Here is a 27,336-nt window from a genome sequence, read left to right on the forward strand (position 1 = left end):
CTTCCGCCTGGGAACCCTCCAACCACAAGGGATGAACTCAGATTTCTCCAGTTTCCTCATTTCCCCTCCCCCCACCTTGTCTCAGTCGATTCCCTCGAACTCAGCACCGCCCTCCTAACCTGCAATCTTCTTCCTGACCTCTCCGTCCCCACCCCACTCCGGCCTATCATCCTCACCTTGACCTCCTTCCACCTATCCCACCTCCATCGCCCCTCCCCCAAGTCCCTCCTCCCTCCCTTTTATCTTAGCCTGCCTGGCACACTCTCCTCATTCCTGATGAAGGGCTTTTGCCCGAAACGTCGAATTTCCTGTTCCTTGGATGCTGCCTGACCTGCTGCGCTTTAACCAGCAACACATTTTCAGGGGTGAGGGGGGGAGCCAAGGTGTTAGGGGAGAGGGGTGGAGGGGAGGGTGAGAGAACACAAAGGGGGAGCGCCCAATCGGGAGTCGAACAGACCCATTCGGCAGCGACAAAGAAAGGCCTACTTCAGGCCAGCAGGGTCAAGGCCTGTCTCTTCCTCCAGTAGGCCTCAGCACCCTGTGAGGCAAGAGGAAAGGGGATTGAAGGTGGGAGGAGGGGAGGAGGGGGAATGGGGAGGGGGTGGAAGTCAAGGAGGGGGGGTGGACATCTAGCGAGAGTCTGGCTGGAACCGCACGGCAGCGTACACAACGTCTCCACCCCCTCGCGGGGCCGTGCTCCCGTTCTTCAGGCCTTTTATTCCTGCTCCTTTTCCGACCTGCACAGAGGCGTAGACCAGGCCTTCCGGGTGGGCGAGCTGCTGCGGGGAGGGGGGTGTGGGGAGTTGGGGATGTAGGGGTGGGGGTGTCCAGTTGAGGGGGGGGGAGGTGGTGGGAGAAGCAGAGAGAGAGAGAGAGAGAGAGAAAGAGGGGACAGGAGTTGAGAAAGGGGTTGCGGAGGGAGCAATCCCATTGTGAGTTTCCACCGACCCGCACCCCAACTTCCACCCCTTGGGTGGGGGTCCGGAGGTGGGACACAAGAGGCAGGATGGGCGAGTCATCAGGTCATATTTGGCCAACTCATGCCCCCTAACCCCCTTCCCCCTCCCCTCAGATATTGAGGATCAGAAGGCGGGGAGGGGGAGTGGTCACCTTGAATCTGCGTCTCCTGTAGCAACCTGGTCGTCGTCATGGCGACCTGTTACCACGTGTTAAACAAAAAAGGGCTGAAAAATAGGCCATTCAGCCCCTCAAGCCTGCCCTGCATCCCCCCAAATACACACACACATACAGACATGTGCACACGCGCACACACACACACACACACAGGCATACGCACACGCTCGCACACACACACAGGCATGCACAGAGACATGCACATACACAGTTACATCCACACACGTGCACATGCACAGACATGCACTTACACACACACGCACAGACATGCACGCACACGCTCGCACACACACACACAAACATGCACACAGACACGCACATACACTGGCGCATCCACACATGTGCACATGCACACATAGGCATGCACACATACAGACACGCGCGCACACACAGAGGCATGCACACATACAGACATGCGTGCACACGCTTGCACACACACACAAACATGCACACAGACACGCACACACACAGGCACATCCACACACGTGCACATGCACAGACATGCACACACAGAGACATGCACACATGCAGACAGGCGCGCACACACAGATGTGCGCATGCACATATGCACACGCACACACCCACACCCCTGGTTCCCTCTAAGCCCCGCCAGTCGTGTTCCCCAAGACAATGGGCAAATCCTCGGGCTTGGTCCCACCTGGTGGGGTTTCCAGGCCAACCCGAGGAGGAGAAGGTTCTGGAACATTGTTGGGTGGGTGAGGTAGCGCGAGGGAAGACAAAAGCGCCTTGCCCTGATCCTGAGAAAAATAACTTGTAAGGTGGAAACGACGGGCTGACTGAACCCTTCATGGGTCGTCCTGAGGTTGGGGAAGGTGCTACGAAATGAAGGCCTCGATGCCGCGTTGATGATTCCGTTTGGGTACGTTCGGTGGGGGAGGGAGAGCGAAGGGAGGCTGGTTGATATAATCAGTGGCTGGACAAGGAGGGAGAAGGGGGGGCCAGCTGTCACCCAGTGGGAGGCAGCAGTTCCACAGCTCCATGGGATCTAGCTGTGCACCGCTAGGCCCCGGTCTGTCCGAAATGCCAGAATTCCTGGAGGACAACAAGGCAAAAAGAAAAGACTACGGAATTGGGATATGAAAAAGAGGCATGGGAAGATTCCACCATTCCCGTCGCTTGGCAGCGATCTTAGCGGCTGAACTTTGACCTCACTCCCATATTGTCGGTGGAGCAGGCTTAGGGTGTGGGGATGGCCCACCTGCTCCTATTTCCAACGTTATCCCGTCAGATTCCCGAGGGTGCTGTGAGGAAGTGTCCTCCCCCACCCACACCCCCTTGCCATTTCCCGGGTTTGCCACCTCCATCCACCTCTGGGTCTTACCTCACCAGTGGCCACTGTCTCAGGTTGGCATGGGGCACCAGGATCTGAAAGATACAAAGCAGATGGCAAAGCACTCAGGGGGCACTCTCTCGTGTTTGTGTGCGATTCCCCACCATCTCCACCGGCGAAACTACAACACCCACCCCTCCTGAGCACCCACCCCTCTCAGTTCTAGCCACTGCCCCCTTCGTGACCTGGACTCCCGCCCCTCTGGATTTTCCAGCCTGGTCGCTCAGTGACACCCCCTGCGTCCCACCTCCCCGCCCCGAGCGCTTTACTACACCGTGGTGAGACACCATTGCCTTAGGTTTTCCAGGAGCTACGTAAATGCAACTTGTTGTTGTAGTCTGGGATTGCCAACCCTTGCTTGGTTGCTGCTCCAGGATAAATTGTCTCCCCCACCTGCCCCCATCGGAAGGTATTGACAATGCCATTGGGATAGGGGATGGTGTGGTGGCTCAGTGGTTAGCACTGCTGCCTCACAGCGCCAGGGAGACGAGTTCAATTCCATCCTCGGGTGACTGACCATGTGGAGTTTGCACATTCCCCCCCCACCCCCCTCCCCGTGTCTGCATGGGTTTCCTCACAAAGTCCAGGTTAGGGTGGATTGGCCATGCTAATTTGTCCCATAGTGCCCAGGGATGTGCAGGTTAGGGTGGATTGGCCGTGCTAAATTGTCCCATAGTGCCCAGGAATGTGCAGGTTAGGGTGGATTGGCCATGCTAAATTGTCCCATAGTGCCCAGGGATGTGCAGGTTACGGTGGATTGGCCATGCTAAATTGTCCCATAGTGCCCAGGGATGTGCAGGTTAGGGTGGATTGGCCGTGCTAAATTGTCCCATCGTGCCCAGGGATGTGTAAGTTAGGGTGGATTGGCCGTGCTAAATTGTCCCATAGTGCCCAGGGATGTGCAGGTTAGGGTGGATTGGCCATGCTAAATTGTCCCATAGTGCCCCAGGGATGTGCAGGTTAGGGCGGATTGACCATGCTAAATTGTCCCATAGTGCCCCAGGGATGTGCAGGTTAGGGTGGATTGGCCATGCTAAATTGTCCCATAGTGCCACGGGATGTGCAGGTTAGGGTGGATTGGCTGTGCTAAATTGTCCCATAGTGCCCAGGGATGTGCAGGTTAGGGTGGATTGGCCGTGCTAAATTGTCCCTTAGTGCCCCGGGATGTGCAGGTTAGGGTGGATTGGCCATGCTAAATTGTCCCATAGTGCCCAGGGATGTGCAGGTTAGGGTGGATTGTCCGTGCTAAATTGTCCCATAGTGCCCCGGGATGTGCAGGGTTACAGGGACAGGGTAGGGGGGGATATAGATCTGGGTGGGATGTTATTCAGGGTGTGGGTGTGGACTTGCTGGGCCGAATGGCCTGCTTCCAAACTCTAGGGATTTGATGAAATTTCTCCTCATCCCGGTCCTATCCCATCTCGTTGAGAACGTAACCTATTGGGAACACGCCTCCTGCCTGGCCTGTCCCATCACGATATGAAGGGCTCCCAGTCGCTTCCCCTTGAACCCGTTCATATCAAATAAACAGCGAATGCCAAACGGCAAGTCGAATTGATGAAACATCGTGCCTGGGACAGGGCAAAACGCAGGCACCGGATGGGGTTAGTGAGCTGGCTCGCTCACTCTATTGACTTTTCCACCCATATGTCCCATTATCCTTTACACAGAGTTCGAGACAGTAAGAGGAGGCACACATGGAGCAGAGAATTGTGTGCGCAACAGAGTCGTTTGACTCCTCCAGCCTGTACAGCCCAAAATACACTCCTACCTCAGTGATGGAATCCCCGCAGTGTGGAAACAGGCCCATACCAACCCTCCAAAGATTAACCCACCCAGACCCTACCCTGTTTACCCCTGACTAATGCACCTAACCTACACGTCCCTGAGCGCTATGGACAATTTGGAATGGCCAGTTCACCCTAACCTGCATATTTTGGATTGTGGGAGGAAATCAGGCAGACACAGGGAGAACATCCACACCAACAGTCAACCCTGAGGCTGGAATCAAACCCAGGTCTCCGGTGCTGTGAGACAGGAGTGCTTACTGTCGGATCACCATGCTCCCAGCTTCCTGGGCCAGTGTTGATGACACCAACCACCAATGTGAAGACACTACAAGTGCTTTTTAATGGCTGTTATGATTCCTATCCCAATCACTACATTCCAGAGATTCCCCATCACCCAACTGGGAGTTAACCTGTTCCTCAAATCCCCTCGAAACCTCCACATTTTCATTTGAAACTGATAAAGCCCCTTGATTATAGGGAACACTTCCTTCCCATCTACCCTCAGAATCTTACACACCTACTGAACCCCATAGCCAAGGTTAGACCAGGGAGGGGAGAGGCAACAGAGGAGGGGAGAGAGGAGGCAACAGAGAGGGGGAGGGGGGGCAACAGGGAGGGAGAGAGAGGGCGCAACAGGGAGGGGGAAAGGCGGGTGACTCAACAGGGAGGGGGAAGGAGGGGCAATGGAGGGGGGAAGGAGTGTTACTGGGGAAATGGAGGGACTGAGATGGGGAGGGTAGAGCAACAGGGAGAGGGAGGGAGGGTCTGAGATGGGGAAGGAGGGGTAACAGGGAGAGGGAGGGGCAATGGATGGAGGATGAAGTGGGGACAGAGGTAGGGTGCAAGGGGCATTAGAGAGAGGGAGGGGTAAACAGGAGAGGGATCTCTCAGGATCCTTCCTCACACCCCCCCCCCACCCTCTTCTATTCCAAGAAAGAAAATCCCAGTCCAAGTTTATCCAGCCTCTCTCCATCAGTGAACTGCCCCGTCCCAGGGCAACATCCCAATGGATCTCCTCTGCACTCCCCCCCACCCTCCTTCAGGCCCCTTCCCCCTCCAGTGCAATCCCACCCTTCCGATGGTGTAGGGATCTGGAACAGAGCACCGTATCCCAGGGTCAAGGTTAGACCAGAGAAGGTAATGCGTTCACCCCCACCCTCCCCTCCCCCAAACTGGCCCATACCTTCCTGGGATTGATCCACGTCCTTCACTGGGGAGCCGTTTAGACCTCGATCGCTGCAGGGGTAGGGGGAGAGAGAGCAGAGAAAGGTGGGAGATATACCCGCCATTCTGAACACAAACAGGCCATTCGGCCCCTCAACCCTCCGATGATATTGCGGTGGATCCATTCCCAGTCGGCAACCCCCTTCCCTGATAACGTTTTCACCCCTGTCCATAGGAGCGCCATACCCATTAACACACGGCACGTCGCTATGGCCGGGAAAAGACATCTCTTCATCTTGTCCTCTTCAGGACCTTTCACAAGAATCACCAAACGTAGGCAGCCATTCAGTGCCGGTAGAGTTTCGTTTATAATTATTCAGGGGCATCACAGAATAGTGACCAGCCCGGAGGGCGAATAAGAGGCAACCGCACTGCTGTGGGTCTGGAGTCACATGTAGGCCAGACCAGGTAACAGATTTTCTTCACCCCACTTTCTCACAATCAATAATGCTTTCATGGTTATCAATTCATTCTTTTTTCCAGATAATTGTTGGATTCGATTCCCGTGAGCGGGATTTGAACCCAGGTCCCTGGAACGTTTGCTTGGCATTAACCACGAGGCTGTCAGCTGCCCCCAATGCTTGGTGCGTCAGTCGGTGGCTGATTGTACTCGACAGCACATTCCCATTGGCTAGCCTCAACAGGGTAGCTAGTGACCCTCCTCAGATGGTCCTCACTTACCCCGGGGGGGGTACGTGAGGGTCGGGGGCAGGGTGAGTGGCAGGGCGGAGGGAGTGAAGGAGGTAGGGTGGCATGTAGGTGGGTGAGGGGGCAGGGTGGGTGGTGGTAGAGATGGGGCAGGTGGTAGGAGGATCTCCAGGGTAGAAGGGCAAGCAGGCTGGCAAACTGGGGGCTAAAGGGGCAACAGGGAAGGGGAAGGAGGGGGAAGGAGGGAAAGGCAACAGAAGGGGAAGGAGGAGCAACCGGGAAGGGGAAGGAGGGGCAACAGGGAGAAACAATGAAAGGGGAAGGGTGGCAACAGGTAAGGGGAAGGAGGGGCAATGGAAGGGGAAGGGAGGGGCAACAGGGAAAGGGAAGGAGGGGCAATGGAGGGGAAGGGAGGGGCAATGGAGAAGGGCAAGGGTGCAACAGAGGGAGGAGGAGAGGCCATGGAGAGTGGGAAAGGAGAGGCAATGGGGGTAAGGAGAGGCAACAGAAAGGGGGAAGGAGGGACAATGGGGGAAGGGAAGGGCAGCACAGAGGGAGAAGGAAGGGCAAAGGGGCATTGGAGGGGCAGCAGAGAGGAGAAAGGGGGAGAAGAGATAGAAAGCGGCGGGGGGAGCGAGTGGCAGAGATAAGAAAGATGAGGGAGGGGCAACAGGGAGGAGAGATGGGCATCTGTTAAGATGGCAGGAGGGTGAGGGGGTCCATGTCGAAGGTGAGGTGGGCAGGGCACTGGGGCATCGGGTGTTGAAAGGGGTATGTATCAGAGTTTGGGGGTATATCAGTGTGAGTGATTTGGGGAGTTGTTGGGGGGGAAGAGGGGTCGGGGGAATTAACTTTAGTTTCAGCCTTTGTGATTGGGGGAGCTCTGATTTAACCTTGAATCTCCCCTTTGGGATGGGGTGAGGGGGGGAAGTGTAGGGTGGGGATGGCCCACAAGAGCCAATCAGAAACCTATAACGTCCCTGTCTTGAGCTCTGGAGTCCTGGGGAGGGTGGAGGGCACTCTCAGAAGGTTCTGGAAGTGGGGTATTGTCCAGATGGAGATTTCAGAGCGGCTCTGGGGACATGTGGGAAGGGTACGTGCAGCATGGTGGCTCAGTGGTTAGCACTGTTGCCTCACAGCGCCAGGGAGCTAGGTTTGATTCCACCCTTGGACGACTGTCCGTGTGGAGATTGCACATTCTCCCTGTGTCTGCGTGAGTTTTCTCCCACAATCCAAAGTTGTACAGGTTAGGGTGGATTAACCGTGCTACATTGTCCCATAGTGCCAAGGAATGTGCAGGTTAGGGTGGACTGGCCGTGCTAAATTGTTCCATAGTGTCCAGTGATGTGCAGGTTAGGGTGGATTGGCCGTGCTAAATTGTCTCACAGTGTCCAGGGATGTGCAGGTTAGGGTGGATTGGCCGTGCTAAATTGTCCCATAGTGTCCAGGGATGTGCAGGTTAGGGTGGATTGGCCATGCTACATTGTCCCATAGTGCCCAGGGATGTGTAGGTTAGGGTGGATTGGCCATGCTAAATTGTCCCATAGTGCCCAGGGATGTGCAGGTTAGAGTGGATTGGCCGTACTAAATTGTCCCATAGTGCCCAGGGATGTGCAGGTTAGGGTGGATTGGCCATGCTACATTGTCCCATAGTGCCCAGGGATGTGTAGGTTAGGGTGGATTGGCTGTGCTAAATTGTCCCATAGTGCCCAGGGATGTGCAGGTTAGAGTGGATTGGCTATACTAAATTGTCCCATAGTGCCCAGGGATGTGCAGGTTAGGGTGGATTGGCTGTGCTAACTTGTCCCATAGTGCCCAGGGCTGTGTGGGTTTGGGTGGATTGGCCGTGCTAAATTGTCCCATAGTGTCCAGTGATGTGCATGTTAGGGTGGATTGGCCGTGCTAAATTGTCCCATAGTGTCCAGTGATGTGCAGGTTAGGGTGGATTGGCCATGCTAAATTGTCCCATAGTGTCCAGGGATGTGCAGGTTAGGGTGGATCGGCCGTGCTAAATCGTCCCATAGTGCCTAGGGATGTGCAGGTTAGGGTGGATTGGCCGTGCTATATTGTCCCATAGTGCCCAGGGATGTGTAGGTTAGGGTGGACTGGCTGTGTTAAATTGTCCCATAGTGCCCAGGGATGTGCAGGTTAGGGTAGATTGGCCGCGCTAAATTGTCCCATAGTGCCCAGGGATGTGCAGGTTAGGGTAGATTGGCCGCGCTAAATTGTCCCATAGTGCCCAGGGATGTGCAGGTTAGGGTGGATTGACCGTGCTAAATTGTCCCATAGTGCCCAGGGATGTGTAGGTTAGGGTAGATCGGCCGTGCTAAATTGTCCCATAGTGTCCAGGGATGTGTAGGTTAGCTGCGTTCATCAGGGTAAATGTAGAGTGATAGGGTAGGGGACTGGGTCTGGGTGGGTTACTCTTCGCAGGGTCAGTGTAGACTTGTTTGGCCGAAGGGCCTGTTTCCGCATTGTGGGGATCCTATGGTACATGTGGTGTGTGAGGATTGGGAGATAGGATGTTCTCCTGTCGATAATGCAGCCTGGGTTATGGTAGATTACATGGGCTATCCCCAGGAATACAGCAAGCTGTTCCGTTCTATGACTAATGCTCCAGGAAGGCACTGTGTGGTCCCCATCTAATACCGTGTCAGAGTCAGTCACATGTATTGATGGTTGGTACTTACATGTCCATGCTCCCTTTCCTGATATTACCTGCACAGACAGGGAGATAAACAAGGAGTAAGCACAGAGACCATTGTCACCATGGAGACTAGGACTGACGGGATTTGACACCCTGTGCAGTTTGCAGACAGCCCATTAGTAGAAGGAGAATATTTTTAACTTCGTGTTGACAAAAATGAGATGTGGGTGCCGCAACATTTATTGCTCGTCCCTAATTGCCCCTCGAGACAGTTGCCTTCTTGAACCGTTGCAGTCCCATGTAGCGTAGGGACACCCACACAGCACCATTAGGGAGAGATTCGCAGGAGACCCAGCGACACTGAAGGAACGGCCGATATATTCTCAAGTTGGGATGGGGAGTGGCTTGGAGGGGAACTTGCAGGGGGATGGTGTTCCCATGTATTGGCTGCCCTTGTCCTTATTGATGGAATTGGTCATGGGTTTGGAAGATGGTCTCGAAGGATCTTGGGTGAATTGCTGCAGTATATCTTGTAGACGGTACATACTGAGCGTCGGTGAGGTAGGGAAGGGATGTTTGTGAATGAGGTGCCAGTCAAGTGGGGGCTACTTTGTCCTGGATGTGTCAAGCTTCTCAAGTGCTGTAGGAGTTGCCCCCATCCAGGGCAAGTGGGGAGTATTCCATCACACTCCTGAATTGTGCCTTGTCGATGGTGGACAGGCTTTGGGGAGTCAGGAGGTGAGTTACTCACTGCAGTATTCCTAGTCTCTGACCTACTCTTGTAGCCACTGTGTTTCTATGGTGAATCCAGCTGAGTTTCTAGTCAATGGTAACCCCCAGGATATTGATAGTGGGGGGATTCAGAGATAGTAACACCATTGAATGTCATGGGGCGGTGGTGAGATTGTCTGTTATCGTCATAGCCTGGCATTTGCGTGGCATGATGTTAGATGCCACTTGTCAGCCCAAGCTTGGATATTGTCCAGATCTTGTTGCATTTGGACACAGACTGCTTCAGTATCTGGGGAGTGGCGAATGGTGCTGAACATTGTGCAATTATCGGTGAACATCCCACTTCTGATCTTATAGTGGAGGTAAGGGCATTGATGAAGCAGCTGAAGATGGTTGGGCCTAGGACACTACCCTGAGGGACTCCTGCAGAGATGTCCTGGAGCTGAGATGACTGACCTCCAACAACCACGAACATCTTCCTACGTGTCAGGGATGAGTCTAACCAGTGGAGTGTTTGCTCCCTGCTACCCATGGGCTCCAGTTTTGCCAGGGCTCCTTGAAGCCACACTCACTCGATTGCAGCCTTGATGTCAAAGGCTGTCACTCTCACCTCCCCTCTGGAAGCTAGCTTCTTTGTTTATGTTTGACCCAGGGCTGTAATGAGGGCAGGAACTGAGTGGCCCTGGAGGAACCCAAACTGGGCATCACTGAGCAGGTTATTGCTGAGTGGGTGCTGTTTTGCTGATGACACTTTACTGATGATCGCGAGGCGACTGATGGGGCAGCAATTAGCCAGGTTGGATCTGTCCTGTTTTTTATGTCCAGGACATATCAAGGGAAGGGTCACTGGCTCGAAAGGTTAACTGTGTTTTTTTCTCTACAGATCTTGTTAGGTGCTGAAGATTTTCTTTGGCAATTTCTCTTATTGCTAGAACTTTCCATATTGTCAGGTAGATGCCAATGTGACAACTGCATGTCTCAATCGTTGCTTTGGCCAAATCATGCTGCCTGCCATCTTGGTTGCTTACATTGGTGGTAAACTTCTGGCTGCCTCAGTATGGGCGAGCACAGCAATACCCACACTTTGATTCGCGTTGTTGCCCCTCTGGTAGACAGGGTAGTGAAGAAGCTTACCTTTATTGGTCAGTGAATTGAGTACAGGAGTTGGGAGGTCATGTTGTGGCTGTACAGGACATTGGTTTGGCCAATTTTGCAATATTACGTTCAGTTCTGGTCTCCCTACTATAGGAAGGATGTTGTGAAACTTTGAAAGGGTTCAGAAAAGATTTACAAGGATGTTGCTGGGGCTGGAGGGTTTGAATTATAGGGAGATGTTGGATAGGCTGGGGCTGTTTAGCTTAGAGTGTTGGAGGCTGAGGGGTGACCTTATAGAGGTTTATAAAATCATGAGGGTCAAGGATAGGGTAAATAGACAAGGCCTTTTTCCCCAGGGTGGGGAAGTCCAAAACTAGAGACCAAAAGGTTTAAGATGAGAGGGGTAAGATTTAAAAGGAACCAGGGGGGCAAATGTTTCACACAGAGGGTGGTGCACATATGGAATTGACTGCCAGAGGAAGTGGTGGAGACTGGTACAATTACAACATTTAAAAGGCATCTGGATGAGTATATGAATAGGAAGGGTTGAGAGGGATAGGTGACAATACCAATTGAGACCTGCCCTACCTCTCCCTCTGTGCTCCTCAGTGCCCCGCCAACTTCAGCGTAGGCAGTGGGCAATGATGGCAAAAGATTTCTCTGAGGTAACGGGTGCCCCTATGACCGGTGCCAATTGGTTGGTACACGGGCACCACTGACGTAGAGAAACGGGCACAGTAATAAAACTAGGCTGGTCAAACTCTGGGAGTGTGCGATGGCACAGGGGAGTGGAAATCCAGCCAATCACAGTGTAGCAAGTCACTCCAGGAGCCAAACCTGGTGGGATCTCCGTTGGGCCCCCGAAACCCGACGGATTCACATCTCGGGGTTTAAAAAGAGTGAAAAAAATCCCGCCCTCGAGGGGGAAGGGGTCCCTGCCATCCCTTTACCCGGTCTGGGCAGCACACGTGACTCCAGACCCGTGGCGACGGAGGTTGACGCTTGAGCTGCATTCTGGGAAAGAAGGGTCGCTCTGCGAGAAGGGAAGGGGGTGCTTCTGTGGAGACAGGAGGAGAATGCCACCTTCATGAGGGCAACTGGGTACTCGTTGGCACCCCATAAGTGACGCCCGGGTCCCTTGGAGGAAGTGGCCCATGGCGAGGGGTGTGGGTACTGGGGATGGACTCCTTACCTCGCTGCTGACGTTTCTTCTTGCGGACGTATACAGTAGCTGCTATCGCCATGATAGCAATGAGCACTATCACTACACACGCAGTCGCTACAATCCAGGCCAGCTTCTGACGTTTTCCCGTGTTTGTTACCATGGTTCTGGAAGTAGTGAGTTGCCATGTTGAAACCGTGGTGGGGTTGACTGTGGATTTGGAAGGAATTGGTTGTTGCGTTGAAGCTAGAGAGAAAGAGAGAGAGGACCACTTTCATGAAAGTAAGATCGGCGCCACACAAATTCCAGGCAATGGCTATCTCCAACAACTGCTTGACATTCAGTGGTGTTATCGAGGCTGAATCCCCAATCCCCTCCCACACGATCAACATCCTGGGTAGTGGGGTGGGGGGTTACCATTGACTAGAAACTGAACTGAGAGAAAGTGAGGACTGCAGACACTGGAGATCAGAGTTAAAAAGGGAAAGGACAGGGGGTCAGGCAGCATCTGAGGAGCAGGAGAATCGATGTTTCAGGCATTAGCCCTTCATCAGGAATGTGATAAAGGGGCTAATGCCTGAAACATCGATTCTCTTGCTCCTCGGATGCTGCCCGACCTGCTGTGCTTTACCAACACCACATGTTTTGACTAGAAACTGAACTGGAAGATTAAAACCCACCACTCCGGTAATTATACATGGTTGTGGAAGTAGTGGGTTGCCATGTTGAAACCGTGGTGGCTTTGACAGTGGATTTGGAAGGAATTAGTTGTTGCACTGAAATGAATTCTGATGAACAATCAACTTGACTCGAAACGTTAGCTTGCTCTCTCTCCTGGAAAAATGCCTTATAGGTCTTTCTATCTTCTCATCATCTTCCTGTAAGAGCACAGCACCAACACCAACATCATTTGCATCAATAGCCAACATGAATTGGCTTTACGTAGTTAGATATGGCTAACATTGGGGCGGTGATTAATAAAGCTCTCAAACTGTATTCAATTAAACTTCCTACTTTTACTAAGGAACTCGGTGAGTGAAGCAGCCACACTACTAAATTTGATTCGAATTTCCAATAAAATCTAGTCAATCCCAGGAATCATAGTACTGCTCTCTTGATTGATGGTATGGAAAACTCCCCAATAACCTTTGGTTTTATGTTCTGTGGGGCCATTTGTTGATGTTCGATAACATGGCCTCGGAAGGTGACTTGGGCTTTGGCAAGTTCACTCATGGCCAGGTTTATCACCAAGTCTGCCCCCGCGAAGCCAGTTGAACAATTCTGATAAATATTGCAAATCTTCCTTCCATGTGTGACAAAAAAAATCACCAGGTCATCAATTGGGTAATCCAGAAATGACCAGGTTGGTTAGTCTTTGAAATGTGGCTAGCACATTTTTCACACTAAATGACATGACTTTAAATTGATACAGTCCATTTGGCAGAACGAAAGGCAAAATTGTCTTCACTCTTTCGAATAAAGGTACCTGCAGTATCCTCTGAGTAAGTCCAACTTAGAAATAGAAGTTGCTTGCCCCACCTTTTCAATACAGTCTTCCAAATGTGAAATCAGATATGAATCAGACTTTGTAACTGCATTGACTTTGTGATAGCCCACACATCACCATTGGGTATCATCCAGTTTTGGCACCATTATTATGGGTGAGCTCCAGACACTGTAACTCACTTTGATTATGTTGTCTTGGGGCATGAGTTCCATCTCTTTTTGAACCTCTGTCAACTTTAAAGAGTTAAGTCCATAAAGACGTTGCTTAATCGAAACAGAATTTCATATATCAATATCATGCATAAGTGGGTTAGTACTTCCTGGCTTATTTCGACATATCTCTCCAGGTAATAGCCATAACTCTTTTGGGTCATTTCAAATTTTCCAATGGAAGGTAATTCAATAATTTATCCCAATTTTTGACAACTTTCTTATTATCTAATTTAATTGGAGGAATGTCTAATTCAGAGTCCTCTTAGTTCTTCCCTCTGTGTTGTAACCAGTAGCTCAGCCTCCTTTTGCTTTCCTCCCCTGTCAAAATATCTGTTGAGTGTATTCACATGACACACTCTGTGAGATTTCTTTCTGCGTCGAGTCCTGATCAAATAGTCCACCTCACTCAATCTCCTTTTGACTTGATAACATCTACTTAACTATGCTTTTAAATGTTCACCTGTCTCTGGTAGTACCACTGGCACTTTATCTCCAACAGCAAAAATTGCGAGTTTTTAATTTCGTGTCTGCTTCCTGTTTCGGCATATGCTGTGATATTTTTAAATGCTGTTGAGCCAGCTCCCTCACTTTATTTAGCTGTTCTTGAAAATTTGACTCAGAGACCAAACATATGGTGGCTGAATTCTGACTCACCAATTTAATGGTCCACTCATGCCAAAATAAAATTAATTCAAATGTTCTGCATTTGGCCGATTCATTTGGTGCATCTCTGATGGCAAAAAGCACAAATGGAATTCCTCTATCCCCATCATCTGGATAGTCTTGACTAGAAGCCCGCAACATGGTCTTTAATGTCTGATGCTCCCTTTCTAGTGCTCCGGATGTTCACAGTGGATTTGAATTGTTTTGTTGCTAAGCTGTCCATAGATTCCTTGAATAGTTTTGATGTAAAGTTTGACTTTTGACTGGATTGATATCATGTAAATAATTTGAGTAACTCTGAGTATGTATTGGATTGGCCTCTGAAAATCGAGTGGACGTATCCATTATTGTTAACAAATACTGATTCCCACTTTTTGTTTTAAGTAGGGGTCCTGTGAAATCAATTAGGATGCTTGTAAATCATTCCTCAAATGCCGGAATAGGTATTAAAGATGACTGCGTTTTTCCAGTTACCTGACGTATATGACATGTCTGGCAAAAGAGTGCTTTAGGAAACATCTCCGGGACAACCGCACCAATCAACCCCACCGCCCCATGACCAAACATTTGAACTCCCCCTCCCACTCTGCCAAGGACATGCAGGTCCTGGGCCTCCTCCACTGCTGCTCCCTCACCATTCAACGCCTAGAGGAAGAATGTCTCATCTTCTGCCTTGGAACCCTTCAACCCCAGGGCATCAATGTAGACTTCACCAGTTTCCTCATTTCCCCTCCCCTCACCTTACCCCAGTTCCAACCTTCCAGCTCAGCACCATCCTCATGACCTGTCCTACCTGCCAATCTTCCGTGCCACCTACCCGCTCCACCCTCCTCTCCGACCGATCACCTTCATCCCCACCCCCATCCACCTATTGCACTCTTAGCTACCTTCTCCCCAGCCCCAATTCACCCCCCTCCCATTTACCTCTCCATCCCGGACACTGCCTGCCTCATTCCTGATGGAGGGCTTTTGCCCGAAACGTAGATTTTCCTGCTCCTCGGATGCTGCCTGACCTGCTGTGCTTTTCCAGCACCACTCTAATCTTGACTCTAATCACCAGTCCTCACTTTCACCAAATATACAACTACATCCTTGAGCTGTTCAGGCCAGTAAAAATGTTTTTATATTTTAGCTTGAGTTTTTCCTACCCCTAAATGACCTCCTACTGGCAATTTATGCACGACCCACAACACCACCTCTCTATAACCCACTGGCAATACGACGTGATGAATCTCTGCCCATTTCCCATCTGCCTGAATACGTGATGGTCTCCATTTCCCTCAGTAAGGCATAATTTTTATGATAGTTGCACACTGGGATACATCTACAGTCTTCGTCCAAGTATGCTTTTTGATACAATCACTTCAGTTTTTTGTCTTTCTCTGAGCTAAAGATATCCACGTCGTCCTCCACCTGTTCCTGTTTCATCTCATCTATCTGATCAACCAGGGTCTCTGATAATTCGACTTCAACTTTCTTATCTGTATTCTTTGATTTCTCCTCTTGTTCCAACTGGTGACTTTGTGACCTCGTTACCATACAAGCAGAACAAGTCCCAGGATACTCTCCCTGTACCATCTCAGTTGCCTGATTTTCCACTGGCTTTTCAACCACATTAGGCAGCACTCCCACTATGACCCAGCTATATCATTAGCAAGGACAAATTATATTCCAGGATTTGAGAGTTTTTCCAATCCTGCCACCATGACTTATTCCACTCTTTACTGTAACCTCACTCTACACAATTGAACACTTTATGTCTCTCCGTGAGTTCCACGTATTAGCACTCTTTCTGGTAATCATCCTTTTGAGTTACATATCTCCTCAGCTCTCAACATCAAAGATTGACATGATCCCATATCTCTTAATACTGTAACCTCTTTGCCTGCTGCTCCTGGTCTATGCGAGTGAGACTTACCATTGCACATAAATGGTTTAAGAAGATGTAGCACTTCCTCCTTACCCAATCTCTGACCAGGTTGTACATTCTGATGCAGCTTTCTTGCCTCCACTGTCCTTTCTGTTAACACACCAACAGAATTCACTGGCTTCTCCTGTTTCCTACATCTGGCTTTTCCAGACCCACTAACACTGTGATTTCACACGGCAGTGAAAACACCGGAGCTTTTTAACTTCTCTTTCCCCTTTCATGGGTTTCCTTTTGACCCTGTGGTAAGTTATCCCGATGATCTTCAGTGAGATCTACCTTTCCCTTTCCACATGAGGATTCCTCTTTGCCCCAGTTTCTATCTCTCACGGATTCAAATTGATGTTGGAAGCCAAACTTTGATTTATGAACCAACTCATAACCATCAGCCATTTCAGCTGCTAATCTTAGTGTCTTCACTCTCTGCTCTTCCACAGGAGTTCTCACTACCACAGGAAGCGAATTTTTGAAATCTTCCAAGGTAATTGTCTCTCTAAGAGCATCATAGGTTCCCTCCATTTTTAATGCCCTTCTCCACTGCTCAAAATTACTTTGTTTGATCCTTTCAAACTCAATATAGGTTTGACCAGGGTCCGCCCTTAGATTCTTAAAACATTGTCTGTCAGTTTCTGGCACAAGTCCATATGCACTTAAGCTGGTTTTCTTCACCACCTCATATCCCCAGGTACCTCCTCTGATAGGGATGTGAATACCTCAGGAACTCTACCTCCCAGCTTTGTTTGGATTGACAAAACCCACATGGGCACTGGCCACTGCATTTGTTTAGCCACCTCCTCAAATGAGATGAAAAAGGCTTCTACATCCTTCTCATCAAATTGAGGCAACGCTTGGACGCATTGAAACAGGTCCCCACCAGGCCTTCTGCTCCCAGGGGTTTGCTCATCCTCACTCTCTCCCTCCCTGAGCTTACCTTTTCCTTTCAAGCTGATTTTCCTGGCTAAGTGCCAATTCAAAACGTTCAATTTCCCTCTCTTTCTTCTCTCCCTTTCTCTCTTTCCTCTCACTATTTATCCTTTGGTTCTGCTCGGGTGATGCGTTCGTTTTCTCTTAATTCAAACTAGTCTATTTCCAATCATATTGCATTTCTATTTCTCTTCTTTTGCCTTTTGCCAGTAACTCAAGCTGCTTCATGTTCAATTGGACTTTAGCCATTTCCAAAGATGCTGATGGCATTTCCAGCAAATTTGAAATGCTGAGCCGTTGCTGTAATGTTCTCTCCTTTTCTCATGGATGAAGGCAACTCCAACTTGCCTACCAATCCCAGAAGCTTTTCCTCGTTCACCTTTTGTAAAGGTCCCAAAGTCACCTCTTCCACCCCCAAAAAACTCCTAGCGACTGAAAGAGCCATTCCTCCCCCAAGCAGGGTTTAAACCAACCGCATTCAACACCCGGAACAAAAGACAATAACACCTACCACTTGCTGCCTTTGAGTCCAACCACCCTAATCCCAAATTGGAACTATCAAATAAATCCTGACAAGAGTTTTCAATCTGTTATGGACCAGGCCAGACCTCCTCAAAACACTTTAGGAACGGAACCCAGACCTGAACTTTATCATATTTTAAAGGTAGATGTGCCGTGGATAGTCCAGGTGTGATGCAGCTGATCATACCACCCAGCTTGAAGCAAAATAGAATTTATTGAAGCAATAAATAAACAAAAGAATTTACAATAACTGCACTATTTGAAAACCCAACTGACTTAACGAAGGAGCCTTTCCAATTCCCACAACATCCCAAGAATACTCATTCAGAAAGTAAGGAGGCTTGGGATACAGGGAACCTGTCTGTCTGGATACAGAAGTGCCTGGAGCTCGGTGACCAGTGGTGTGACGCAGGGATCGGTTCTGGGACCTCTGCTCTTTGTGATTTTTATAAATGACTTGGATGGGGAAGTGGAAGGGTGGGTTAGTAAGTTTGATATGAAGGTTGGTGGAGTTGTGATAGTGGGGAGTGCTGTTGTAGGTTGCAATAGGCAGCACAGTGGTTCAGTGGTGAGCACTGCTGCCTCACAGCGCCAGGGGACCTCGGGCGACTGTCTGTGTGGTGTGTGCACATTCTCCTGTGTCTGTGTGGGTTTCCTCCCACAATCCAAAGATGTGCAGGTTAGGTGAATTGTCCATGCTAAATTGTCTTTGTGCTCAGGGATGTGCAGGTTAGGTGGATTAGGCAAATATAGGATAGGGGAATAAATCTAGATGGGTTAGTCTTTGATCAGTGAGGATTTGTTGGGCTGAAGGGCTTGTTTCCACAGGGTAGGGATTCTAATTCAACGGGACATTGACAGGATGCAGAGTTGGGCTGAGAAGTGGCAGATGGAGCTCAACTTGGAAAAGTGTGAAGGGATTCACCTTGGAAGGTCAAATTTGGATGCAGAGTACAGGGTTAAAGGCTGAATTCTTGGCAGAGAGCAGAGGGATTCTAGGTCCATGCCCATAGATTCCTCAAATTTGCCATCAAGTTGATCAGGTTGTTAAGAAGGTGTAAGGTGTGTTGGCTTTCAGTAGCAGGGGATTGAGTTTAAGAGCCACAAGGTTATGCTGTAGCTCGATGGAGCCCTGGTTAGACCACTCTTGGAATATTGTGTTCAGTTCTGGCCGCCTCATTATATAAAAGATGTGGAAGCTTTAGAGAGGGTGCAGAGGAGATTTACTAGGACTGGACTGGAGGGCATGTCTTATGAGGAAAGGTTGAGGGAGCCAGGGCTTTTCTCATTGGAGAGAAGAAGGATGAGAGGTGACTTGCTGGAGGAGTGTACAAAATGTTGAGAGGCATAAGTAGAGTGGATAGCCAGAGACTTTTTTCCAAAGCAGGAATGTCTGGAGTGGGCTACTTTAAACAAGGGCAGGCAACTCTGCCTTTACGATCCCCCCCCCGCCCCGAAAAAAAAAAGGACAAAAGAACCTTGTTAAAGGGGCAGCAATGTCACAAGTGGTTCAAGAAGGCAGCTCACCACCACCTTCTCAAGGGGCAATTAGGGATGAGCAATAAATGCTGGGCCAGTCAGCAACATCCATGTCCCCAGGGTCAATGTAAATACATATTGCTGGATGGCAGCAAACACCACATCGGACAGACAGGCAGCAAACTAGCCACCAAGATACACGGACATCAGCTGGTCACCAAAAGGCATGACCCACTGTCACTAGTATCCTGACATACGGATGGAGAAGGACACCATTTCGACTGGGACAACACATCCAGCCTGGGACAGGCTAAACAGAGACATGCACGGGAATTCCTAAATGCCTGGCATTCAAACTGGAATTCTATCAATAAACACATCGACTTGGACTCCATTTATCAACCTCTGAGAATAAGGACCGGAAATGATATCATCCAACTTAAAGGGACCAAGACACAGAAAGCTGAACAGAACACCAGTGCTTCGCAGGAAGCTCACCGATGATGTCCGATGAAGGGCTCCGGCCCAAAACATCGATCCTCCTGCTCCTCGGATGCTGCCTGACCTGCTGTGCTTTTCCAGCCAACACACTCTCAACTCTGATCTCCAGCATCTGCAGACCTCACTGGCTCCTCACTGATGATGTTCCCGAGCATGGTGACGAACCGTCTGGGAACAAGCCTTCCAGCTCAGTGAGCAAACTTACAACCCAAACCTCACCCTGAGCTACAAATCTTCTCAGAAATCACAAATGTGTATTTAATGAAAAATTACTGTCCTCCCTGTCCACTTGTTCATTGTCGGGTATACCAGACCCTCTGGAAAAGGCTGAGACTTATTCCTGGGAAGATATCATCTCAAACTGCCAGCAGACATTCCAGAGGGTCACTCAGACATTGGCCATGTTGATGTGGGACGGGAGTCACCTATAGACCCCGACTAGTCAGTGCATGGAGGGTTCAAATACAAACAGGGACTGAGTTGGATGATCCGCCATGATCCCATTGAACAGCAGAGGAGGCCTGAGGGACCGAATGGCCTAACTTGTGCTCCTAACCCTCACCTTCACCCTGACCCTACCCGATATTTCTCCGTTTGGGGTGAAAGAAAGAGTTAACGTTTCCAGTCTGACGCAACTCTCCTTTGGAATTTGTGTTGTGAAATTGGAACGGAAATGTTAAACTCTCTCTCTCTCTCCGCAGACCTGCTGAGTTTTTCCATTGCCTTGCCATTTTTATTTCAGATTCCCCGTGAAAGGACAGGAGGTTGAGAAGGGAGCAACAATCCGACTGTGTCCCGATCACCCTTTTCCCGATCACGATTCCCAGGTGAAGGTGGCACTGGCTAGGCCCCTCCCTAATTGCCCGGGGGGGGGGGCTGTTGAGAGCCAACCACATGGCTGTGGGTCTGGAGTCATGTGTAGGCCAGACTGGGTAAGGATGGCAGTTTCCTTCCGGGATGGACATTAGTTTTCTGACAATTCGATTCATTGCCAACAGGGGACTATTAATTCCAGATTTCTTTTTAAAAATTGGAATTCAAGTTCCACTTTCTGCTCTGGGTGGATTATGAAGCCAGGTCCCCTGGAATATTACCTGGGTCTCTCTGGGTCTGGCAACAACACCACTCGGCCACCACATTCTCCCTCCAGGGGCTATTCTTGTAAACACCCTCTGCGTTTTCTCAGTAATGTGGCACGCACAGCAGGTCACCAGACTTCCTCTGAGGTTTTGTGACACGTGAAAACAAAACCACGAATAGTTTCTTGGTTCGGTGGAGCCATTGCATGGCTCCCATGTTGCAGCTTCAACCATTGAGGTGACACCGAGGGCCAGGACACAGGGCAGTTGATGGAGGGAAGGGTCTAGGGGTTGGCAGTCGAATGTTATTTCTGGAGGAGAGTTGGGGGTGGGGGGAGATGTGGGGAATGCATTGGCTGATCCGGTGGTCTGATTTCTTAATGTGCTTTGATGTTCACCCTTCCCTCACCAAATTACCATTCCACAATGTCCATTTGGTGTAGGGGTTGGAGGAGGTGACAGAGATAGAGACGAGTGTAGGGCTACAGGAGGTGACTGTGGTAGGGAGGGATATAGGGGCTGGAGGAGGTGACAGAGATAAGAGGGGTGGAAAGGCTGGAGGAGGTGACAGAGACAGGGAAGGGTATAGGGGCTGGAGGAGGTTACAGAGATAGGGAGGGATGTAGGAGCTGGAGGGGGTTACAGAGATAGGGAGGGGGTGTAGGGGCTGGAGGGGGTTACAGAGATTGGGAGTGGGTGTAGGGGCTGGAGGGGGTTACAGAGATAGGGAGCAGATGTAGGGGCTGGAGGAGGTTAGAGCGATAGGGAGGGATGTAGAGGATGGAGGAGGTTACAGAAATAGAGAAAGGTACCAGGGCTGGAGGGGGTTACAGAGATATAGGGAGGGATGTCAGGACTGGAGGAAGTGACAGAGATAAGGAGGGGTGTAGGGGGTTACAGAGATAGGGAGGGATGTAGGGGATGGAGGAGGTTACAGAGATAGGGAGAGGTGCCTGGGCTGGAGAGGGTTACAGAGATAGCGAGGGGGTAGCGGGGATGGAGGGGGTTAGAGAGATAGGGAGGGGGTGGAGGTGCTGGAGGGTGTTACAGAGATAGGGAGGGTGTGGAGGGGCTGGAGGGGGTGACAGAGATAGGGAGGAGTGTAGGGACTGGAGGAAGTGACAGAGATAGGGAGGGGGTGGCGGGGCTGGAGGGGGTGACAAATATAGGGAGGGGATGTAGGGGCTGGAGGGGGTGACAGAGATTGGGAGAGGTGCCAGGGCTGAAGGGGGTGACAGAGATAGGGAGGGGGTGTAGGGGCTGGAGGGGGTTACAGAGATAGGGAGGGGGTGTCAGGGCTTGAGGGGGTTACAGAGATAGGGAGGGGGTGTTGGAGCTGGAGGAGGTGACGGAGTTAGGGAAGGGTGAGGGAGAGTTAGGAGATGAATACTAAACCTGAGGCAATGCAGGGGGTATCATACACAAAGTAATACTGAGACTTTAAAGCAGTATTACCTCGGACAGTCAGGTAGGTCCCTGGGATGCTTTGCCAGACTGCATAACGATTTCCTGTTATCGCCACCCGACAGAAATAACGGTTTGTATCCCTTGTTCTCAGCTGCTTTATCCGGATGGTCCCTGTCCTCTCCTTGGCCGGATCTCCCAGGAATTGAATTCGCCCTCGGTATTCAGGGTGAGTGTATCCCAGAGACATATTGAAGATAAATTCCCCGTGAAACTCGTTTCTTCTCCAGGTAATGTCATACCGTGTGGGTGTGTGTGTATCTGGGTAAGTGAATGTACACGGGATGTCGACCCATCCCCCTTCCACACCCTCCAGTCGACCCGGTTGGTTCACTGTGAAACCATCTCCATGGATCATCCCTGAGGGAGAGCGAAACAGCAAACAGTCATTTAGGAATCCTGAATAAATCTCTCCCAGCTGGAGACCAGTCCCCAGGATATCCCCCAGTGACAGAGAGACTCTGTAACTGAGACAGCAAAATGTAACTCACTCCTGGGTATCTGTTATTCTGTATATAACCCACCCTGAACCCCTCGATTAGATTCCAGTCTGTAACTCCCTCCCGGGTAACTGTTACTCTGTACATAAACCACCCTGAACCCCCCCGATTAGATTCCAGTCTGTAATTCCCTCCCGGGTATCTGTTATTCTGTACATAAACCACCCTGAACCCCTCGATTAGATTCCAGTCTGTAACTCACTGCCGGGTATCTGTTACTCTGTACATAAACCACCCTGAACCCCCCGATTAGATTCCAGTCTGTAATTCCCTCCCGGGTATCTGTTATTCTGTACATAAACCACCCTGAACCCCTTGATTAGATTCCAGTCTGTAACTCACTCCCGGGTATCCGTTATTCTGTATATAGACCACCCTGAACCTCTCGATTAGATTCGAGGCTGTAACTCACTCCCGGGTATCTGTTACTCTGTATATAAACTACCCTGAACCCCTCAATTAGATTCCAGTCTGTAATTCCCTCCCGGGTATCTGTTATTCTGTACATAAACCACCCTGAACCCCTCGATTAGATTCCAGTCTGTAACTCACTGCCGGGTATCTGTTACTCTGTACATAAACCACCCTGAACCCCCCGATTAGATTCCAGTCTGTAATTCCCTCCCCGGTATCTGTTATTCTGTACATAAACCACCCTGAACCCCTTGATTAAATTCCTGTCTGTAACTCACTCCCGGGTATCTGTTATTCTGTATATAGACCACCCTGAACCTCTCGATTAGATTCGAGGCTGTAACTCACTCCCGGGTATCTGTTACTCTGTATATAAACTACCCTGAGCCCCTCAATTAGATTCCAGTCTGTAATTCCCTCCCGGGTATCTGTTATTCTGTACATAAACCACCCTGAACCCCTCGATTAGATTCCAGGCTGTATCTCACTCCCGGGTATCTGTTATTCTGTATATACACCACCCTGAACCCCTCGATTGGATTCCAATCTGTAACTTACTCCCGGTTATCTGTTATTCTGTATATAAACCATCCTGAACCCCTCGATTAGATTCCAGGCTGTAACTCACTCCCGGGCATCTGTTATTCTGTATATATACCATCCTGAACCCCTCGATTAGATCCCAGTCTGTAACTCCCTCCCGGGTATCGGTCATTCTGTATATAAATCACCCTGAACCCCTCGATTAGATCCCAGTCTGTAACTCACTCCTGGGTATCTGTTATTCTGTATATAAACCACCCTGAACCCCTCGATTAGATAAAAACAATGACTGCAGATGCTGGAAACCAGATTCAGGGTTAGTGGTGCTGGAAGAGCACAGCAGGTCAGGCAGCATCCGAGGAGCAGGAAAATCGACATTTCGGGCAAAAGCCTTTCGTCAGAAATACAGGCAGAGGGACTGCAGGGTGGAGAGATAAATGAGAGGAGGGTGGGGGTGGGGAGAAAATAGCATAGAGTACAATAGGTGAGTGTGGGAGGGGATGAAGGTGATAGGTAGGGGGAGGGGAGGGTGGAATGGATAGGCAGGTAGGACAAGTCATGGGGACAGTGCTGAGCTGGAAGTTTGGGACTAGGATGAGGTGGGGGAAGGGGAAATGAGGAAACTGTTGAAGTCCACATTGATGCCCTGGGGTTGAAGTGTTCCGAGGCGAAAAATGAGGCGTTCTTCCTCCAGGCATCTGGTGGTGAGGGAGCGGCGGTGAAGGAGGCCCAGGACCTCCATGTCCTCGGCAGAGTGGGAGGGGAGTTCAAATGTTGGGCACAGGGCGGTGTGATTGATTGGTGCAGTGTCCCAGAGATGTTCCCTAAAGCTCTCTGCTAGGAGGCGCCCAGTCTCCCTAATGTAGAGGAGACCACATCGGGAGCAACGGATACAATAAATGACATCGGTGGATGTACAGGTGAAACTTTGATGGATGTAGAAGGCTCCTTTAGGGCCTTGGATGGAGGTGAGGGAGGAGGTGTGGGCGCAGGTTTTGCAGTTCCTGCGGTGGCAGGGGAAGGTGCCAGGTTGGGAGGGTGGGTCGTAGAGGGGCGTGGACCTGACCAGGTAGTCACAGAGGGAATGGTGTTTGCGGAAGGTGGAAAGGGGTCGGGAGGGAAATATATCCCTGGTGATGGGGTCCATTTGGAGGTGGCGGAAATGTTGGCAGATGATTTGGTTTATGCGAAGGTTGGAAGGGTGGAATGTGAGCACTGGGAGGTTCTGTCCTTGTTATGGTTGGAGGGGTGGGGTCTAAGGCGGAGGTGCGGGATGTGGACGAGATGCGTTGGAGGGCATCTTTAACCACGTGGGAAGGGAAATTGCGGTCTCTAAAGAAGAAGGACACCTGGTGTGTTCTGTGGTGGAACTGGTCGTCCTGGGAGCAGATACGGCGGAGGCGGAGGATTTGGGAATACAGGATGGCATTTTCGCAGGAGGTAGGGTGGGAACAGGTGTAATCCAGGTAGCTGTGGGAGTCGGTGGGTTTGTAAAAAATGTCGGTGTCAAGTCAGTCGTCATTAATGGAGATGGAGAGGTCCAGGAAGTGGAGGGAGGTGTCAGAGATGGTCCAGGTAAATTTAAGGTCAGGGTGGAATGTGTTGGTGAAGTTGATGCCACCTCATGGGAGCACGAGGTGGCACCAATGCAGTCATCAATGTAGCAGAGGAAGAGGTGGGGAGTGGTGCCGGTGTAATTACGAAGGATAGGCTGTTCTACATAGCTAACAAAGAGACAGGCGTAGCTGGGGCCCATACGGGTGCCCATAGCTACGCCTTTGGTCTGGAAGAAGTGGGAGGATTTGAAGGAGAAATTGTTCAGGGTGAGGACCAGTTTGGCCAAATGAATGAGAATGTCGGTGGAAGGGTAATGTTGGGGACGTTGGGAGAGGAAGAAACGGAGGGCTTGGAGGCCCTGGTCATGGTGGATGGAGGTGTATAGTGGTTGGATATTCATGGTGAAGATGAGGCATTGGTGGCCGGGGAAACGGAAGTCTTGGAGGAGGTGGAGGGCATGGGTGTGGGGAACGTATGTGGGGACTAGGGGGGATAGGACAGTATCGAGGTAGGTAGAGATGAGTTCAGTGGGGCAGGAGCATGCTGAGACAATGGGTTGGCCAGGGTGGTCAGGCTGCCAGTTCTACTTCCATCCCAAGACTGGCCGGTTCTACCTCCTTCCCAAGATCCACAAACCCCTGGGACCCAGGTTTCCAATTGATGTTTTCGCGATGGGGGCACTGAAGGGGAGGGAGGTGTGGGAGAGACAAGTCTAAACCATCTTCCATGCTCCCCCTCTCCTCAACTCTGTAAATCACTCTCCCCACCATCCCCTATCCCATCACCATTAGAGAACCAACTCCAGGACACTGCATTGATCTATCTCCTGGACCAGCCACAAGACAGTAACAAGGAGTCCTCTGTGTCTCAGTGTTTCACTTTGGGAATCCACAGCTCTGTGTATCCTGATCTCAGCCGTCAATCATCTTCCATTTTCCACACTCCTCGGCAGATTCCCAAAGGACACTCTGCCCGTTAAATCATTCCTGAACTGCTCACTGCTGCCCCCATCCTGCAATCACATCACTGTCTGGTTCAGCAACACCCTCATCCCTCAGTTTAAGCCCCTCAGCCTGGTCGGAAAAACCCAGTGGTGAGTCAACCCTACACCCCCTCCCTATCTCTGTAACCCTCTCCAGCCCTACATCCCCTCCTTATCTCTGTAAGCCTCTCCCTGTCTCTGTAACTCCCTCCAGCCCCTACACCCCCTCCCTATCTCTGTAACCCCCTCCAGCTCCTACACCCCATCCCTGTCTCTGTAACCCCCTCCAGCCTATACACCCTCTCCCTATCTCTGTAACCCCCTCCAGCTCCTACACCCCCTCCCTATCTCTGTAACCCCCTCCAGCCTCTACACCCCCTCCCTATCTCTGTAACCCCCTCCAGCCCTACATCCCCTCCTTATCTCTGTAAGCCTCTCCCTGTCTCTGTAACTCCCTCCAGCCCCTACACCCCCTCCCTATCTCTGTAACCCCCTCCAGCTCCTACACCCCCTCCCTATCTCTGTAACCCCCTCCAGCCTATACACCCTCTCCCTATCTCTGTAACCCCCTCCAGCCCCTACACCCCCTCCCTATCTCTGTAACTCCCTCCAGCCCCTACACCCCCTCCCTATCTCTGTAACCCCCTCCAGCCCCTACACCCCCTCCCTATCTCTGTAACCCCCTCCAGCCCCTACACCCCCTCCCTATCTCTGTAACCCCCTCAAGCCCCGATAACCTTCTTTATCACAGTAACTCCCTCCAGCCCCTATACCCCTCCCTATATCTGTAACCTCCCCCAGCCCCGACACCCCCTCCCTATCTCTGTAAACCCATCCAGACCCTATACCTCTCTGCCTGTAGAGCACACAAAACAACACTCTTCACTGTAACTCGGGGCATATGGCAACAATAAATCAATCTACCAGCCCTGGGCACATTGAGAGCCAGGCACTGCTGTTTGGAACGGTGGCCCGACTCCACCATAAATTGCCAAGTCAGGATGGGAGTCTCAACTCGCTTCCTTGAGGGGTCTTATTTTTCTGGTTTCGGAACTCGGTTGTCCAAGGGGTTTCGTAATAAGCAGCCGAATCGAAAGGAACCCGTGGTGATTTACCCACAGGACCAGGACGGAATAGCTGGTGAAGGGGAGGACTGAGTCCGAATCAGACGCCAAGTTGGTGACTCATTGGAATGAGATTGAATTGACTCACCGACACAGAGAGACAGGAGGAGGAGGTGAAGAGCAGAGCCCATCGCCGTGCCGGCTCTCGCTCTGGT

General features: G+C 50.8%; 1 protein-coding gene across 2 annotated transcripts; it reads right to left on the bottom strand.

Moving 5' to 3' along the window:
* Positions 1 to 236: 236 nt before the first annotated feature.
* Positions 237 to 27,336, bottom strand: LOC132835276 (paired immunoglobulin-like type 2 receptor beta). Of its 2 annotated transcripts, none has more exons than XM_060854688.1 (7): positions 27,270 to 27,336; positions 22,053 to 22,421; positions 11,814 to 12,029; positions 8,838 to 8,865; positions 5,459 to 5,511; positions 2,477 to 2,520; positions 237 to 776 (listed from the first exon to the last, which is right to left on the bottom strand). In XM_060854688.1, exons 1-7 carry the CDS (start codon positions 27,310 to 27,312, stop codon positions 630 to 632), a joined length of 900 nt encoding a protein of 299 aa, XP_060710671.1. In that variant the 5' UTR covers positions 27,313 to 27,336; the 3' UTR covers positions 237 to 629. The 2 variants fall into 2 exon arrangements, with proteins under 2 accessions (XP_060710671.1, XP_060710670.1); XM_060854687.1 differs by having other exon boundaries at positions 237 to 779.

This window comes from Hemiscyllium ocellatum, chromosome 44 (assembly GCF_020745735.1).
Source record: "Hemiscyllium ocellatum isolate sHemOce1 chromosome 44, sHemOce1.pat.X.cur, whole genome shotgun sequence".
Taxonomy (NCBI): Eukaryota; Metazoa; Chordata; class Chondrichthyes; order Orectolobiformes; family Hemiscylliidae; genus Hemiscyllium; species Hemiscyllium ocellatum.